Genomic DNA, 17,101 nt, shown 5'->3' with positions numbered 1-17,101 from the left:
AATACACAGAATATTTTGTACTATTCTTGTGGGAACCTAAAATTGATTTCCATTCAAAATCCTATTTTCCCAGATCTAACCCCTAAGCCTAAAATACCCTTTGCACCCCCTCCCCTCCCCATTCTTCATTGGCATGGGAAACATGTATCCTTTCAATTTCAACTTGTGTAATTCCGCCCCCTGCTGGTTATTAGGCAATACTGCGACACTGAGCCCCAGAGTAGATACCAGAATAGCTCCTGAGTGAAACTGGGCGTTGAATGGAATTATTTACAAGGCATAGACATCATAAGATCCTCCCACAATAAAACTGATTATATAAAAGTTATTTTTAAAAATGTCAAAGTCTAAACTGTATAATGTGATCTGATTGGATCAGAAACTGAAGTGACGTGTCACATGATCGAAACAGGAAAAAGAGAGAAGTAATGGCTGCAGTGTTCGGTGGTGTTGAAGGGTGAGTCTCTAATAAACCATTTTTATCCGGTAATAATTTGAATGAAAACGTGTTATCAGGCAGATATAGCGCAGAACTGATTAGGGCAAAAGGCTGTGCTGTTGTTTGATTGTCACATAGAACATAAACCTGTCTGACTAAACTCTACACCAACGATTCATCAGACACTTCCTTTCACCAGGGGGTGGAGTTTAGTCAGTTAAAATTAAACATTCCTTTGTGACAATATCCATATTCTTAAGGAAAAGCTTCCTATTCATTTGATTTGATTTGTGTGTGCGCGGTGCTCCTGTCGGCCTGTCTGTGCGTGTCATCTATTGTAACAGTGGTGGGACCCACTCCAAGGCGGTATTGGTCTCTGAGAATGGGAAAATCCTTGCAGAGACAGACGGCCCCTCAACCAACCACTGGGTGAGATGACAGCTCTAGGATCAGTTTACCATATTCCATAGCCTGATGTTAACCGTTAGGTGGTTAAAGTAAAGCTGACCACAGATCAGCCGAAACACCTCAACCAACCACTGAATGAGACCACAGAACTGACAGTACACTTTTATTATGACAGCGAGTAGATTCCAATGTACAGGAAATTAGTTCCGGCACCTCAAATGTTCTACTGCTTGAGTTCCTGCCCCCCTTGTAGATTATTGGCTTAGAAATACTATCCGGCATCTAAATTAAAAACATAATCGGCATCTATTTCAGTCCAACCACTTGTAAGTGCTGATCTGATGTCAGCTTTGTGTTTTCCCTCCTAATGGTTAAGGTCAGGATTTAGAGATGGTAAGCTGGTCTTAGATCTGTGCATAGAAGTGTGAAGAAAGAAGACGTTATAAGCTTCTATTAAAGTCATGAGTGGTTCTTCTACATTATGAAACGTTTCATGAGTGATGACTATGTGTTGTCTTTCAGTTGGTGGGTGTTGACTGTATGTGTTGTCTTTCAGTTGGTGGGTGTTGACTGTATGTGTTGTCTTTCAGTTGGTGGGTGTTGACTGTATGTGTTGTCTTTCAGTTGGTGAGTGTTGACTGTATGTGTTGTCTTTCAGTTGGTGGGTGTTGACTGTATGTGTTGTCTTTCAGTTTGTGAGTGATGACTGTGTGTGTTGTCTTTCAGTTGGTGGGTGTTGACTGTATGTGTTGTCTTTCAGTTGGTGGGTGTTGACTGTATGTGTTGTCTTTCAGTTGGTGGGTGTTGACTGTATGTGTTGTCTTTCAGTTGGTGGGTGTTGACTGTATGTGTTGTCTTTCAGTTGGTGGGTGTTGACTGTATGTGTTGTCTTTCAGTTTGTGGGTGTTGACTGTATGTGTTGTCTTTCAGTTGGTGGGTGTTGACTGTATGTGTTGTCTTTCAGTTGGTGGGTGTTGACTGTATGTGTTGTCTTTCAGTTGGTGGGTGTTGACTGTATGTGTTGTCTTTCAGTTGGTGGGTGTTGACTGTATGTGTTGTCTTTCAGTTGGTGGGTGTTGACTGTATGTGTTGTCTTTCAGTTGGTGGGTGTTGACTGTATGTGTTGTCTTTCAGTTGGTGGGTGTTGACTGTATGTGTTGTCTTTCAGTTTGTGGGTGTTGACTGTATGTGTTGTCTTTCAGTTGGTGGGTGTTGACTGTGTGTGTTGTCTTTCAGTTGGTGGGTGTTGACTGTATGTGTTGTCTTTCAGTTTGTGGGTGTTGACTGTATGTGTTGTCTTTCAGTTGGTGGGTGTTGACTGTATGTGTTGTCTTTCAGTTGGTGGGTGTTGACTGTATGTGTTGTCTTTCAGTTGGTGGGTGTTGACTGTGTGTGTTGTCTTTCAGTTGGTGGGTGTTGACTGTATGTGTTGTCTTTCAGTTGGTGGGTGTTGACTGTATGTGTTGTCTTTCAGTTGGTGGGTGTTGACAAGTGTATCGAGGCCATCAACGACATGGTCCAGAAAGCCAAAATAGAAGCGGGGCTAGACCCAGACACACCTCTCCACTCTCTGGTGAATCAATTCATGATTTTAATGCAAAAATCTAATCTAAAGCCTAATATGCAAGCATTTTCCCTACATCTGCTAAATATGTGTATGTGACCAATCAAATTAGATTTGATTAGATTTTGATATTCTATTTACTAGCTCTGTTAGCTACTCAAAATGGCGATCCTGAGCACTTGTATTGAGTGTATAATTTGCGATGCATCTACACAGAATCACCTTTTTTTTGTGTAGCTAATTGTAGTTCTTGGGTTGTGTATTGTGTAGGCTAATCGTTACTAAGGCTTGAGGTCAATTCCATGTATATATAAAATAAAATAAAGACTCATGAGCACCAACGTGCAATTCATAGGAGCATGTCAAATTGGGGGCAAATGAAAGCTAAGAGTTTATATGTTTTACAAATTAAGGAATATATATATATATATATTTTTTTTTCAACCTAAAAATTGGGGGAAATCAAAGTCTTTGATTTCTTGTCAAGCAGATGGAAAAGGGATCTTTTTTTTTTTACCAGAAAAAGTATCAAACGCATTAGAAATGCATGGAAACACAAGACCCGTGACAGCTAATATCAACACCTATATTTACTGGTGGATCACTTTTTCTCCCTTCTGTAACTTTAAGGAACATTTCCCCTCCTGTAGTAACATTAAGGAACATTTCCCCTCCCGTAGTAACATTAAGGAACATTTCCCCTCATTAAGGAACATTTCCCCTCCTGTAGTAACATTAAGGAACATTTCCCCTCCCGTAGTAACATTAAGGAACATTTCCCCTCCTGTAGTAACATTAAGGAACATTTCCCCTCATTAAGGAACATTTCACCTCCTATAGTAACATTAAGGAACATTTCCCCTCCCGTAGTAACATTAAGGAACATTTCCCCTCATTAAGGAACATTTCCCCTCCTGTAGTAACATTAAGGAACATTTCCCCTCCCGTAGTAACATTAATGAACATTTCCCCTCTTTAAGGAACATTTCCCCTCCTGTAGTAACATTAAGGAACATTTCCCCTCCCGTAGTAACATTAAGGAACATTTCCCCTCCTGTAGTAACATTAAGGAACATTTCCCCTCATTAAGGAACATTTCCCCTCCTGTAGTAACATTAAGGAACATTTCCCCTCCGTAGTAACATTAAGGAACATTTCCTCTCATTAAGGAACATTTCCCCTCCTGTAGTAACATTAAGGAACATTTCCCCTTCTGTAGTAACATTAAGGAACATTTCCCCTCCTGTAGTAACATTAAGGAATCATTGCCTTGTGCCTTGAAATTCCGTTACCAAAAACCCAGATATCTTTAAGATATTTTCTAATTTCTCTCCTTCATGAGGAGGGAGGATTAATGAAAGTACACAGAAGTAACAAGTAAAGGTAGACCTACCAATTATTTAGTGTTTTTACTGATATACATTTTGTGTATGAATTACTAAATGATTCAAGCTAAATTCTGTTACCAAATCGGTAATTGAATTTCCTAATAATCAGTAACGGAATTTCTGCAAATGAATTGGCTACAGTGTGAAATGGCAGTAGTCACAAACCCCAGTTAGGTCACCTGATACTGTCCTTCCCTTCCACTGGCATGCTGTTCTGTTCAGGTGATAACGGTTTTCTTTCACTTTCTCAAAGATAGACATTCAGATCAAATCTGAACCAACTATGTTTCACAAGTTAGGACAGTACAGTAGTGCACAGTAAAGTAGAGTAGTAGATTATAGTTTAGTAGGGCACTAGAATTGAGTACTGTACTCTACTGAGCTCTACTCTACTGAGCTCTGCTGTGCTCTACTGTACTGTACTGAGCTCTACTGTACTGAGCTCTACTGTACTGAGCTCTACTGTACTGTACTCTACTGAGCTCTGCTGTACTGTACTGAGCTCTACTGTACTCGACTGAGCTCTACTGTACTGTACTCTACTGAGCTCTACTGTACTGAGCTCTACTGTACTCTACTATACTGAGCTCTACTCAGCTCCACTGTGCTCTACTGTACTCTACTTAGCTCTACTGTACTGAGCTCTACTGTACTGAGCTCTACTGTTCTGTACTGAGCTCTACTGAGCTCTACTGTACTGAGCTCTACTGAGCTCTAATGTACTGAGCTCTACTGTACTCTACTGAGCTCAACTGTACTGAGCTCTACTGTACTCTACTGAGCTCTACTGTACTGAGCTTTGCTGTACTGAGCTCTACTATACTGTACTGAGCTCTACTATACTGAGCTTTGCTGTACTCTACTGAGCTTTGCTGTACTCTACTGAGTTCTACTGAACTGTACTCTACTGAGCTCTAATGTACTGAGCTCTACTGAGCTCTACTGTACTCTACTGAGCTCAACTGTACTGAGCTCTACTGTACTCTACTGAGCTCTACTATACTGAGCTTTGCTGTACTCTACTGAGCTTTGCTGTACTCTACTGAGTTCTACTGAACTGTACTCTACTGAGCTCTACTGTACTGTACTCTACTGAGCTCTGCTGTACTGTACTGAGCTCTACTCTACTGAGCTCTACTGTGCTCTACTGAGCTCTACTGTACTTTGCTCTACTGAGCTCTACTGTACTGAGCTCTACTGAGCTCTACTGTTATGTACTGAGCTCTGCTGAGCTCTACTGTACTGAGCTCTACTGTTCTGTACTGAGCTCAACTGTACTGAGCTCTACTGTACTGAGCTCTACTGAGCTCTACTGTACTGAGCTCTACTGTACTGAGCTCTACTGAGCTCTACTGTACTGGGCTCTACTGTACTCTACTGAGCTCTACTGTACTGAGCTTTGCTGTACTGAGCTCTACTGTACTGAGCTCTACTGTTCTGTACTGAGCTCTACTGTACTGAGCTCTACTGAGCTCTACTGTACTGGGCTCTACTGTACTCTACTGAGCTCTACTGTACTGAGCTCTGCTGTACTGTACTGAGCTCTACTGTACTGAGCTCTACTGAGCTCTACTGTTATGTACTGAGCTCTGCTGAGCTCTACTGTACTGAGCTCTACTGTTCTGTACTGAGCTCTACTGTACTGAGCTCTACTGAGCTCTACTGTACTGAGCTCTACTGAGCTCTACTGTACTGGGCTCTACTGTACTCTACTGAGCTCTAATGTACTGAGCTTTGCTGTACTGAGCTCTACTATACTATACTGAGCTCTACTATACTGAGCTTTGCTGTACTCTACTGAGCTCTACTGAACTGTACTCTACTCTAATGAGCTCTACTGTACTATACTGAGCTCTACTATACTGAGCTCTACTGTACTCTACTGAGCTCTGCTGTACTCTACTGAGCTCTGCTGTACTGTGCTCTACTCTGATGTCCAAACTTGTGAAACATAGACGTCTATGATTGGTTCAGATTTGGTCCGGTCCAATCATATTTGGTCTTGTTTGGAGCTCATTAAAATAATAGCCAGTGTGTAGAATAATACCCAAATATGGAAAGGAGGATATTGGATATTTCTACCTTTGTACCTATTAGGATACATCACCATGAAGAGAATGACATTAATATCCATAATGATGTATTCCTGTGGAGTACAGATCAGGGAACCATGATGAAATTCCGTTACAGGGCGTTAATCCACTTCACTTATTGTAGTTCAGTAACCAAAATAGATTTTTTTTCAAAACTCAAGGTGTGATGTCATAGCTGACACCCCATTCTTTCTGAAGACGTCTGGGATTCTTAATTCAGAGCAGATATTTTACAGTTTTTGGACACAAAAAAAAAAAATAGATTTTACCATCATTATGTTACCAAACTTTCATCTGCACTGTTCTTCCAGTAAAATGTGTTTTTGTAAAATATTTGGTGTAAATTGTTTAAAGTAGTCCTTGTCCATAGAGTTATATGGTTTGTTAAAATTTGAAATCAATGGTTTTTGCTTGGCATACATTTTAAGTGAAGAGTCTGAGTCCCAGCGCAAATCTGTTACTGTGTAATTGCCCCTTTTTACCAAGTGGGCTAACTAGTATGATAACTTGTAATATCTCGCTCTCGCAGGGAATGTCTCTTAGCGGAGGGGAACAGAAGGATGCTATTGAGAAGATCATCTGTGAGATGAAGAACAGGTTTCCTAAACTCAGCATCAATTATTACATCACCACCGATGCCATCGGCGCCATGGCAACAGCCAGCGACCGGGGTAACGGAACCATCTTGTTAACATAACTTTTTTTTTATTGAAAGTGATAAATTAGGATTTGAAAGAATGATTTAATATGATCAATAGCCAGTATGAGAAGTGGATCTTGTAATCTGTGTGTGGTGTCCTTCGACTTAATTGTTGAAAGGAATGTTCACTGTCATCTTACAACTGTGTAGTATGACTTCACTCATCCCTCCATCTCTCTCTGCCCCTCTCACACTACATATAGGAGGTATAGTGTTGATCAGTGGGACTGGTTCTAACTGTAAGCTGGTGAACCCAGATGGAAGCCAGGTCGGCTGTGGAGGCTGGGGTCATATGATGGGGGACGAGGGGTCAGGTAGCCATGACGACAACAATCAACATAAACAGAAGTCCAATAAACGTATCTTCTCTAATGATCACCTCTCTTTTCCTCCATTCATTTATTTTTTCATCCTACTGTTTCTCTCTTTCTCCGCCCCCATTTTCCTTTCCATTCTCTTTCCCTCTTCCCCCCCCCTCTCTTTTCTCTCTCCATCAGCGTTCTGGATCTCCCACCTGGCAGTGAAGACGGTGTTCGATGCCAAAGACAACCTGGTCAAGCCCCATCATGATGTCACTCACGTCAAGAAGGTCATTGAGAATTACTTCCAGGTGAGAGGTCAACCGAAAGTACAACAGGAACTTAAATAGAGTACAGGCTTAACTGAATGACAACCGAGACAGAATGCAATATGGGATTTCATTGAATAGTTTGGGCCGGGTGCTGCTGATCGGTTGCCCTAAACAATGGTTCTGATGACGGGTTTCAGTTGGTGGTGGAGGTGGAAGGTCGTTTGGTGGTGGGGAGGTGGAAGGTCGTTTGGTGGTGGGGAGGTGGAAGGTCGTTTGGTGGTGGGGAGGTGGAAGGTCGTTTGGTGGTGGGGAGGTGGAAGGTCGTTTGGTGGTGGTGGGGAGGTGGAAGGTCATATGTTGGTGGTGGGGAGGTGGAAGGTCATATGTTGGTGGTGGGGAGGTGGAAGGTCATATGTTGGTGGTGGAAGGTCATATGGTGGTGGTGGGGAGGTGGAAGGTCATGTGGTGGGGGGGTGGAAGGTCATGTGGTGGGGGGGTGGAAGGTCATGTGGTGGTGGTGGGGAGGTGGAAGGTCATGTGGTGGTGGTGGGGAGGCGGAAGGTCATGTGGTGGTGGTGGTGGGGAGGTGGAAGGTCATGTGGTGGTGGTGGTGGGGAGGTGGAAGGTCATGTGGTGGTGGTGGTGGGGAGGTGGAAGGTCATGTGGTGGTGGTGGTGGGGAGGTGGAAGGTCATGTGGTGGTGGTGGGGAGGTGGAAGGTCATGTGGTGGTGGTGGGGGGTGGAAGGTCATGTGGTGGTGGTGGGGAGGTGGAAGGTCATGTGGTGGGGGGGTGGAAGGTCATGTGGTGGTGGGGGGGGTGGAAGGTCATGTGGTGGGGAGGTGGAAGGTCATGTGGTGGGGGGTGGAAAGTCATGTGGTAGGGGGGTTGAAGGTCATGTGGTGGGGGGGTGGAAGGTCATGTGGTGGGGGGTGGAAGGTCATGTGGTGGTGGTGGGGAGGTGGAAGGTCATGTGGTGGGGAGGTGGAAGGTCATGTGGTGGTGGTGGGGAGGTGGAAGGTCATGTGGTGGTGGTGGTGGGGAGGTGGAAGGTCATGTGGTGGTGGTGGGGAGGTGGAAGGTCATGTGGTGGGGGGGTGGAAGGTCATGTGGTGGTGGTGGGGGGTGGAAGGTCATGTGGTGGTGGTGGGGGGTGGAAGGTCATGTGGTGGTGGTGGGGAGGTGGAAGGTCATGTGGTGGGGGGGTGGAAGGTCATGTGGTGGTGGGGGGGGTGGAAGGTCATGTGGTGGGGAGGTGGAAGGTCATGTGGTGGGGGGTGGAAAGTCATGTGGTAGGGGGGTTGAAGGTCATGTGGTGGGGGGGTGGAAGGTCATGTGGTGGGGGGTGGAAGGTCATGTGGTGGTGGTGGGGAGGTGGAAGGTCATGTGGTGGGGAGGTGGAAGGTCATGTGGTGGTGGTGGGGAGGTGGAAGGTCATGTGGTGGTGGGGAGGTGGAGGTGGAAGGTCGTGTGGAGGTGGAAGGTCATGTGGTGGTGGAAGGTTGTTTGGAGGTGGAAGGTCATGTGGTGGTGGAAGGTCGTATGGTGGTGGAAGGTCGTGGGGAGGGGGAAGGTCATATGGTGGTGTGGAGGCGGAAGGTCATATGGTGGTGTGGAGGTGGAAGGTCGTGTGGAGGTGGAAGGTCATGTGGTGGTGGAAGGTTGTTTGGAGGTGGAAGGTTGTTTGGAGGTGGAAGGTTGTTTGGAGGTGGAAGGTGATTTGGTAGGGGTTTGAAGGTCATGTGGTGGTGGGGAGGTGGAAGGTCATGTGGTGGTGGTGGGGAGGTGGAAGGTCATATGGTGGGGGGGTGGAAGGTCATGTGGTGGTGGTGGGGAGGGGAGGTGGAAGGTCATGTGGTGGTGGTGGGGAGGTGGAAGGTCATGTGGTGGTGGTGGTGGGGAGGTGGAAGGTCATGTGGTGGGGGGGTGGAAGGTCATGTGGTAGGGGGGGTTGAAGGTCATGTGGTGGTGGTGGGGAGGTGGAAGGTCATGTGGTGGTGGTGGGGAGTTGGAAGGTCATGTGGTGGTGGTGGGGAGGTGGAAGGTCATATGGTGGTGGTGGTGGGGGGGTGGAAGGTCATATGGTGGTGGTGGGGAGGTGGAAGGTCATATGGTGGGGGGGGTGGAAGGTCATGTGGTGGTGGTGGTGGTGGGGAGGTGGAAGGTCATGTGGTAGGGGGGGTTGAAGGTCATGTGGTGGTGGTGGGGAGGTGGAAGGTCATATGGTGGGGGGGTGGAAGGTCATGTGGTGGGGAGGTGGAAGGTCATATGGTGGGGGGGTGGAAGGTCATGTGGTGGTGGTGTGGAGGTGGAAGGTCATGTGGTGGTGGTGGTGGGGGGGTGGAAGGTCATGTGGTGGTGGTGGTGGGGGGGTGGAAGGTCATGTGGTGGTGGTGGTGGGGAGGTGGAAGGTCATGTGGTGGGGGGGTGGAAGGTCATGTGGTGGTGGTGGGGAGGTGGAAGGTCATATGGTGGTGGTGGGGAGGTGGAAGGTGATATGGTGGGGAGGTGGAAGGTCATGTGGTGGTGGTGGGGAGGTGGAAGGTCATATGGTGGGGAGGTGGAAGGTCATGTGGTGGTGGTGGGGAGGTGGAAGGTCATATGGTGGGGAGGTGGAAGGTCATGAGGTGGTGCGGAGGGGGAGGTGGAAGGTCATGAGGTGGTGCGGAGGGGGAGGTGGAAGGTCATATGGTGGGGTGGTGGAGGTGGAAGGTCATGTGGTGGTGGTGGTGCGGAGGGGGAGGTGGAAGGTCATGTGGTGGTGGAAGGTCATAGGGCGGTGGAAGGTCATATGGTGGTGCGGAGGGGGAGGTGGAAGGTCATGTGGTGGTGGAAGGTCATAGGGAGGTGGAAGGTCATATGGTGGTGCGGAGGGGGAGGTGGAAGGTCATGTGGTGGTGGTGGGTGGGGGAAGGTCATATGGTGGTGGTGGTGTGGGAGGTGGAAGGTCATAGGGTGGTGGTGGGGAGGTGGAAGGTCATAGGGAGGTGGAAGGTCATAGGGTGGGGAGGTGGAAGGTCGTTTGGTGGTGGTGGGGAGGTGGAAGGTCGTTTGGTGGTGGGGAGGTGGAAGGTCATGTGGTGGTGGTGTGGAGGTGGAAGGTCGTGGGGAGGGGGAAGGTCATATGGTGGTGGGGAGGTGGAGGTGGAAGGTTGTGTGGAGGTGGAAGGTCATGTGGTGGTGGAAGGTTGTTTGGAGGTGGAAGGTCATGTGGTGGTGGAAGGTTGTTTGGAGGTGGAAGGTGATGTGGTGGTGGTGGTGGAAGGTCGTATGGTGGTGGAAGGTCGTGGGGAGGGGGAAGGTCATATGGTGGTGTGGAGGCGGAAGGTCATATGGTGGTGTGGAGGTGGAAGGTCGTGTGGAGGTGGAAGGTCATGTGGTGGTGGAAGGTTGTTTGGAGGTGGAAGGTTGTTTGGAGGTGGAAGGTTGTTTGGAGGTGGAAGGTTGTTTGGTGGTGGAGGTGGAAGGTCGTTTGGTGGTGGAAGGTCGTTGGAAGTCTGCTGCTGCGAAACAGCAAGTGGGAGAAACAATGTAGATTCATACCCATTGGTTGAAAGGAAGGAAACGGATTATTGCACCAGTGAGCTCATAGGTTAATCAGCAAGCGGGGTGCCATGCTCATAAACTGAAGTTAATAGGTGGAGGACATTCCCCTTGCTAATAGGGAAGGAGGAAGAAAGACATGACGTTATGCTGATGAGGTGACGTTATAAACACTACCCCATAAATGGCTGCTGTGCTGATGAGGTAAGACAGGAAGCAATGTGAATTATGTTGTGTTTTCCCGATTCATTAAAAGTGCCAAGCCGTTCAGGCCAGTCTTCCTGATTTTAATCAGGTGTGAATGGCTTGGCACTTTTAATTCATCAAGTAAACAACATATTTTACATCTACATTATGTTTGAGTTGTTCATCTAACCTCTCTCTCTCTCCTTCCCCCTCTCTCTCCCTCCCCCTCTCTCTCCCTCCCCTTCCCTCTCTCCCTCCCTTCCCCTCTTTCTCTCTCCCTCCCCTCTCTCTCTCTCTCTCTCTCTCTCTCCTCTCTCCCTCTCTCTCCTCTCTCTCCCCCCTCTCCCTTCCCTTCACTCTACTCTCTCTCTCCCTACAGGTATCAGACTTAATGGGGATGCTCCCTCATCTCTATAGAAACTTCCAGAAATCTCACTTTGCAGGACTCTGCCAGAAAATAGCTGAAGGTTAGTTATCCTCTTATTTTCACTCTCCCAACAGCGTAAGTGTGTTGGGACATGACTCGTGTGTTGGGACTGGACTCGTGTGTTGGGACTGGACTCGTGTGTTGGGACTGGACTCGTGTGTTGGGACTGGACTCGTGTGTTGGGACTGGACTCGTGTGTTGGGACTGGACTCGTGTGTTGGGACTGGACTCGTGTGTTGGGACTGGACTCGTGTGTTGGGACTGGACTCGTGTGTTGGGACTGGACTCGTGTGTTGGGACTGGACTCGTGTGTTGGGACTGGACTCGTGTGTTGGGACTGGACTCGTGTGTTGGGACTGGACTCGTGTGTTGGGACTGGACTCGTGTGTTGGGACTGGACTCTTGTGTTGGGACTGGACTCGTGTGTGTTGGGACTGGACTCGTGTGTGTTGGGACTGGACTCGTGTGTGTTGGGACTGGACTCGTGTGTGTTGGGACTGGACTCGTGTGTGTTGGGACTGGACTCGTGTGTTGGGACTGGACTCGTGTGTTGGGACTGGACTCGTGTGTTGGGACTGGACTCGTGTGTGTTGGGACTGGACTCGTGTGTGTTGGGACTGGACTCGTGTGTGTTGGGACTGGACTCGTGTGTGTTGGGACTGGACTCGTGTGTGTTGGGACTGGACTCGTGTGTGTTGGGACTGGACTCGTGTGTGTTGGGACTGGACTCGTGTGTGTTGGGACTGGACTCGTGTGTTGGGACTGGACTCGTGTGTTGGGACTGGACTCGTGTGTTGGGACTGGACTCGTGTGTTGGGACTGGACTCGTGTGTTGGGACTGGACTCGTGTGTGTTGGGACTGGACTCGTGTGTGTTGGACTGGACTCGTGTGTGTTGGGACTGGACTCGTGTGTTGGGACTGGACTCGTGTGTTGGGACTGGACTCGTGTGTTGGGACTGGACTCGTGTGTTGGGACTGGACTCGTGTGTTGGGACTGGACTCGTGTGTGTTGGGACTGGACTCGTGTGTGTTGGGACTGGACTCGTGTGTTGGGACTGGACTCGTGTGTTGGGACTGGACTCGTGTGTTGGGACTGGACTCGTGTGTTGGGACAGGACTCGTGTGTTGGGACTGGACTCGTGTGTTGGGACTGGACTCGTGTGTTGGGACTGGACTCGTGTGTTGGGACTGGACTCGTGTGTTGGGACAGGACTCGTGTGTTGGGACTGGACTCGTGTGTTGGGACTGGACTCGTGTGTTGGGACTGGACTCGTGTGTTGGGACTGGACTCGTGTGTTGGGACAGGACTCGTGTGTTGGGACTGGACTCGTGTGTTGGGACTGGACTCGTGTGTTGGGACAGGACTCGTGTGTTGGGACTGGACTCGTGTGTTGGGACTGGACTCGTGTGTTGGGACTGGACTCGTGTGTTGGGACTGGACTCGTGTGTTGGGACTGGACTCGTGTGTTGGGACTGGACTCGTGTGTTGGGACTGGACTCGTGTGTTGGGACTGGACTCGTGTGTTGGGACTGGACTCGTGTGTTGGGACTGGACTCGTGTGTTGCATGGTTTTAATCAACCTCATACGATATTTTTTATTGATCTATAAATGTGTATAAATGTGTATAAATGTGTATAAATGTGTACTATTGTGAGTTACAGGGGCTAAAGCTGGTGATGCTCTGTGTCAGTATCTGTTCACCCTGGCAGGCAGGGTCCTGGCCCAACACATAGTGGCTGTACTACCTAAAGCACAACAGGTGAGACACACACATTTTACCCACATACAGTGCAAAATTGGACTTTTTTACACATTTTGTTACGTTACAGCCTTATTGTAAAATTGATTAAATGTTGTTTTTCCATCAATCTACACACAATACCCCATAATGACATCACAATACCCCATAATGACATCACAATACCCCATAATGACATCCCAATACCCCATAATGACATCCCAATACCCCATAATGACATCACAATACCCCATAATGACATCCCAATACCCCATAATGACATCACAATACCCCATAATGACATCCCAATACCCCATAATGACATCACAATACCCCATAATGACATCACAATACCCCATAATGACATCCCAATACCCCATAATGACATCACAATACCCCATAATGACATCACAATACCCCATAATGACATCACAATACCCCATAATGACAAAGCAAAAACAGGTTTTAGGATTTTTTTTTGCAAATGTATAGAAATTAAAAACTGAAATACAATTTAATAAGTATTCAGACCCTTTACTTTGTTGAAGCAGTGATTACAGTCTTGAGTCTTCTTGGGTATGACGCTACAACCTTGGCACACCTGTATTTGGGGAGTTTCTCCCATTCTTCTCAGCAGATCCTCTCAAGCTCTGTCAGGTTGGATGGGGAGCGTCGCTGCACAGCTATTTTCAGGTCTCTCCAGAGATGTTCAAGTCCGGGCTCTGGCTGGGCCACTCAATGACATTAAGATACTTGTCCTGAAGCCACTCCTGTGTTGTCTTGACTGTGTGCTTAGGGTTGTTGTCCTGTTGGAAGGTGAACCTTCACCCCAGTCTGAGGTCCTGAGAGCTCTGGAGCAGGTTTTCATCAAGGATCTCTGTACTTTGCTCCGTTTATCTTTCCCTCAAACCTGACTAGTCTCCCAGTCCCTGCCACTGAAAAACAACCCCACAGCATGATGCTGCCACCACCATGCTTCACTGTAGGGATGGTGCCAGGTTTCCTTCAGACATGAAGCTTGGCATTCAGGCCAAAGAGTTAAATCCAGAGAACCTTGTTTCTCATGGTCTGAGAGTCTTTAGGTGCTTTTTGACAAACTTCAAGCGGGCTGTCATGTCATGTGCCTTTTATTGATGAGTGGCTTCCGTCTGACAACTCTACCATAAAGGCCTGATTGGTGGAGTGCTGCACAGATGATTGTCCTTCTGGAAGGTTCTCCCATCTCCACAGCGGAACTCTAGAGCTCTGTCAGATTAACCATTGGGTTCTTGGTTACCTCACTGACCAAGGCCCATCTCCCCCGATTGCTCAGTTTCTCCGTTCGGCCAAATATAAGTCGTCTTGGTGATTCCAAACTTCTTCCATTTAAGAATGAAGGAGGCCACTGTGTTCTTGGAGACCTTCAATGCTGCAGACATGTTTTGGTACCCTTCCCCAGATCTGTGCTTCGACACAATCCTGTCTCTGAGCTCTACAGACAATTCCTTCGACATCATGGCTTGGTTTTTGCTCTGACATGCACTGTCAACTGTGGGACCTTATATAGACAGGTGTGTGCATTTCCAAATCATGTCCAATCAATTGAATTTAACACAGGTGGACTCCTGTTGTAGAAACATCTCAAGGATAATCAGTGGAAACAGGAAGCACCTGAGTTCAATTTTAAGTCTCATAGCAAAGGGTCTGGATAAGGTTTCAGTTTATTTTTTAATAAATGTGCAAACATTTCTAAAAACCTGTTTTTGCTTTGTCATTATGGGGTGTTGTGATGTCGTTATGGGGTGTTGTGATGTCGTTATGGGGTATTGTGATGTCATTATGGCGTATTGTGATGTCTGTGTGTAGATTGATGGGAATTTGTTTTAATCCATTTTAGAATAAGGCTATAACATAACAAAATGTGGAAAAGGTCAAAGGGTCTGAATACTTTCAGAATGCACTGTACTTTCACCCTTTTCTATGATGTCGTATATAAGGTTCAACAGATTACACTGATATTGTACCCCCCTTATCTCCCTGTCTCTGTCTCTCTACATCAGGCTCTGTTGACAGGTGAACAGTGTCTACCCATCTTGTGTGTTGGATCAGTGTGGAAGAGCTGGGAGCTGCTGAAGCCAGGTGGGTTATAACTGACTGTTGTTGGATCAGTCCAGTCTGTTGTCAAAATGTCCTCTTATGGCAGGATTTCCTAGCCTGGGTACTAGTCTGTTTGTGCTAACATCCCACTCCTTGTTAAACATGTTTGGAATGGGAAGATGGCACAAATAGATCTGGGACCAGGCTAAGGATTTCCCAGGTCAACATAAAGATGAGCTTTTTTCAAGCCAACAGTCCACACTGGATGTCAAAATGACACTAAGATCCCCATGCGCAACGCCAAGCGTTGGCTGGAGTGGTGTAAAGCGCGCCTCCATTGGACTCTGGAGCAGTGGAAACGCGTTCTCTTTCGTGATACATCACACTTTACAATCTGGCAGTCCGACTGACTAATTTGGGTTTGGCGGATGCCAGGAGAAACGCTACCTGCCCCAAATGCATAGTGCTAACTGTAAAGTTTGGTGGAGGAGGAATAATGCTCTGGGGCTGTTTTTCATGGTTCGGGCCCCTTAGTTCCAGTGAAGGGAGATCTTAACACTACAGCATACAGTGACATTCTAGATCATTCTGTGGTTCCAACTTTGTGGCAACAGTTTAGGGAAGGCCCTTTCCTGCTTCAGCGTGACAATGAGCCAGGCCTAATCGCCCAACCTCAGTAATGCTCTTTTGCTGAATGGATGCAAGTCCCTGCATCAATGTTCCAACATCTAGTGGAAAGTCTTCCCAGAGGAGTGGAGGCTGTTATAGCAGCAAAGGGGGGGACCAACTCCATATTAATGCCCATGATTTTGGAATGAGATGTTCCCCCAAGCAGGTGTCCACATACGTTTGGTCATGTAGTGTGTTTTAATTTGTTTAGCTCACATAATATAATTTAACATTATGCATTGAAGTGTTTAATAGAACAAATGTAGACATTAATACATGCATTTCTATAGCTTCTAAAATATTTATTTAAATGTGGGAGAGTACCAAGATGGAGCAATGGCTTCCAAACAGCACCCCCTGTCAGTCATCTAGTGTATATATAAATACTTGGGTTCAGCTAAGCTCTAACTGTCTCGTTGGCAGGTTTCACAGAGGTCCTGGCGGAGTTGGAGTCCACGCCTGCCTTCAAGGGTAATTTCTACGGTTACAACCTGCTGACCCTGAGGCAGTCATCGGGGTCGGCGCTAGGCGGCGCGGTTCTCGGCGCGAAGAGCGCGGGCGCCACGGTAACACTCAACTACGCCGACAACGCACAAGTCTTCTACAAACACTCCTTTCAAAGCAGTCAATGAGGAATCGCCTCTGAACCAATTCAAACGAAGCCTCACAAGCTTGACCAATCAGGACGCAGCTATAAGTAGGGCAATAATTAAGTGCTTGGGATTTATTTGACCAATAATATGTCCTTGATTTGATTAGCTCTGGTTTCTTGTACTTCTAATAACTCTCCACAAGAGGGAGGTCTTTAGCTATCAAGCACACGGCAACTGTCCATCAATTGTACTGTGAATCTAAATATATCAGCAGGAAAGATTTATGTTTAATCATATTAAGAGAATATAGTCTGAGGTATGTTTACTAATATCTGTAATGCAATTATGAAATATACACAACGTTTTGTAGTAAACATTTGTGAAAGCATTCGGTCGCTGTCTTATTTTTACCGATTCTTCTCTCACTTGCTGACAAGGCTACATAATTACCATGGCTTGGATTGGTCAGAACGGCCCGGCCATTGTGACATCATGGTTATGGATTGTTGTGATATGACATTGAGTCACAACATTCTATTCCAAAGGACACAGCAGAGAGCGAGTTCTAACCAGTGTGACATCATAGTTCTAACATTCCATTTCTAATCCAGAGAGTGTAGAGGGACATTCTCCTGTAGAAGTTCACACTGGTAAAGTGATAGATTGAATGTGAGACTGTAAAAACCAGATGAATATTATGACAA

General features: G+C 47.0%; 1 protein-coding gene across 2 annotated transcripts; it reads left to right on the top strand.

The window, feature by feature from the left end:
* Positions 1-217: 217 nt before the first annotated feature.
* Positions 218-16,789, top strand: nagk (N-acetylglucosamine kinase). 2 transcript variants are annotated; one of them, XM_036987248.2, is made up of 10 exons: positions 218-457; positions 784-868; positions 2,322-2,420; positions 6,422-6,563; positions 6,796-6,906; positions 7,090-7,202; positions 11,271-11,358; positions 12,983-13,080; positions 15,099-15,177; positions 16,228-16,789. In XM_036987248.2, exons 1-10 carry the CDS (start codon positions 429-431, stop codon positions 16,434-16,436), a joined length of 1,053 nt encoding a protein of 350 aa, XP_036843143.2. In that variant the 5' UTR covers positions 218-428; the 3' UTR covers positions 16,437-16,789. The 2 variants fall into 2 exon arrangements, with proteins under 2 accessions (XP_036843143.2, XP_090039584.1); XM_090183458.1 differs by lacking the exons at positions 784-868; positions 2,322-2,420 and having other exon boundaries at positions 259-457.
* The last annotated feature ends 312 nt before the right edge of the window (positions 16,790-17,101 follow it).

The sequence above is a fragment of the Oncorhynchus mykiss genome, chromosome 9 (genome assembly GCF_057628025.1).
Source record: "Oncorhynchus mykiss isolate SJ-2025 chromosome 9, ASM5762802v1, whole genome shotgun sequence".
Taxonomy (NCBI): domain Eukaryota; kingdom Metazoa; phylum Chordata; class Actinopteri; order Salmoniformes; family Salmonidae; genus Oncorhynchus; species Oncorhynchus mykiss.
This window is presented reverse-complemented; position numbering and strand designations above follow the sequence as displayed.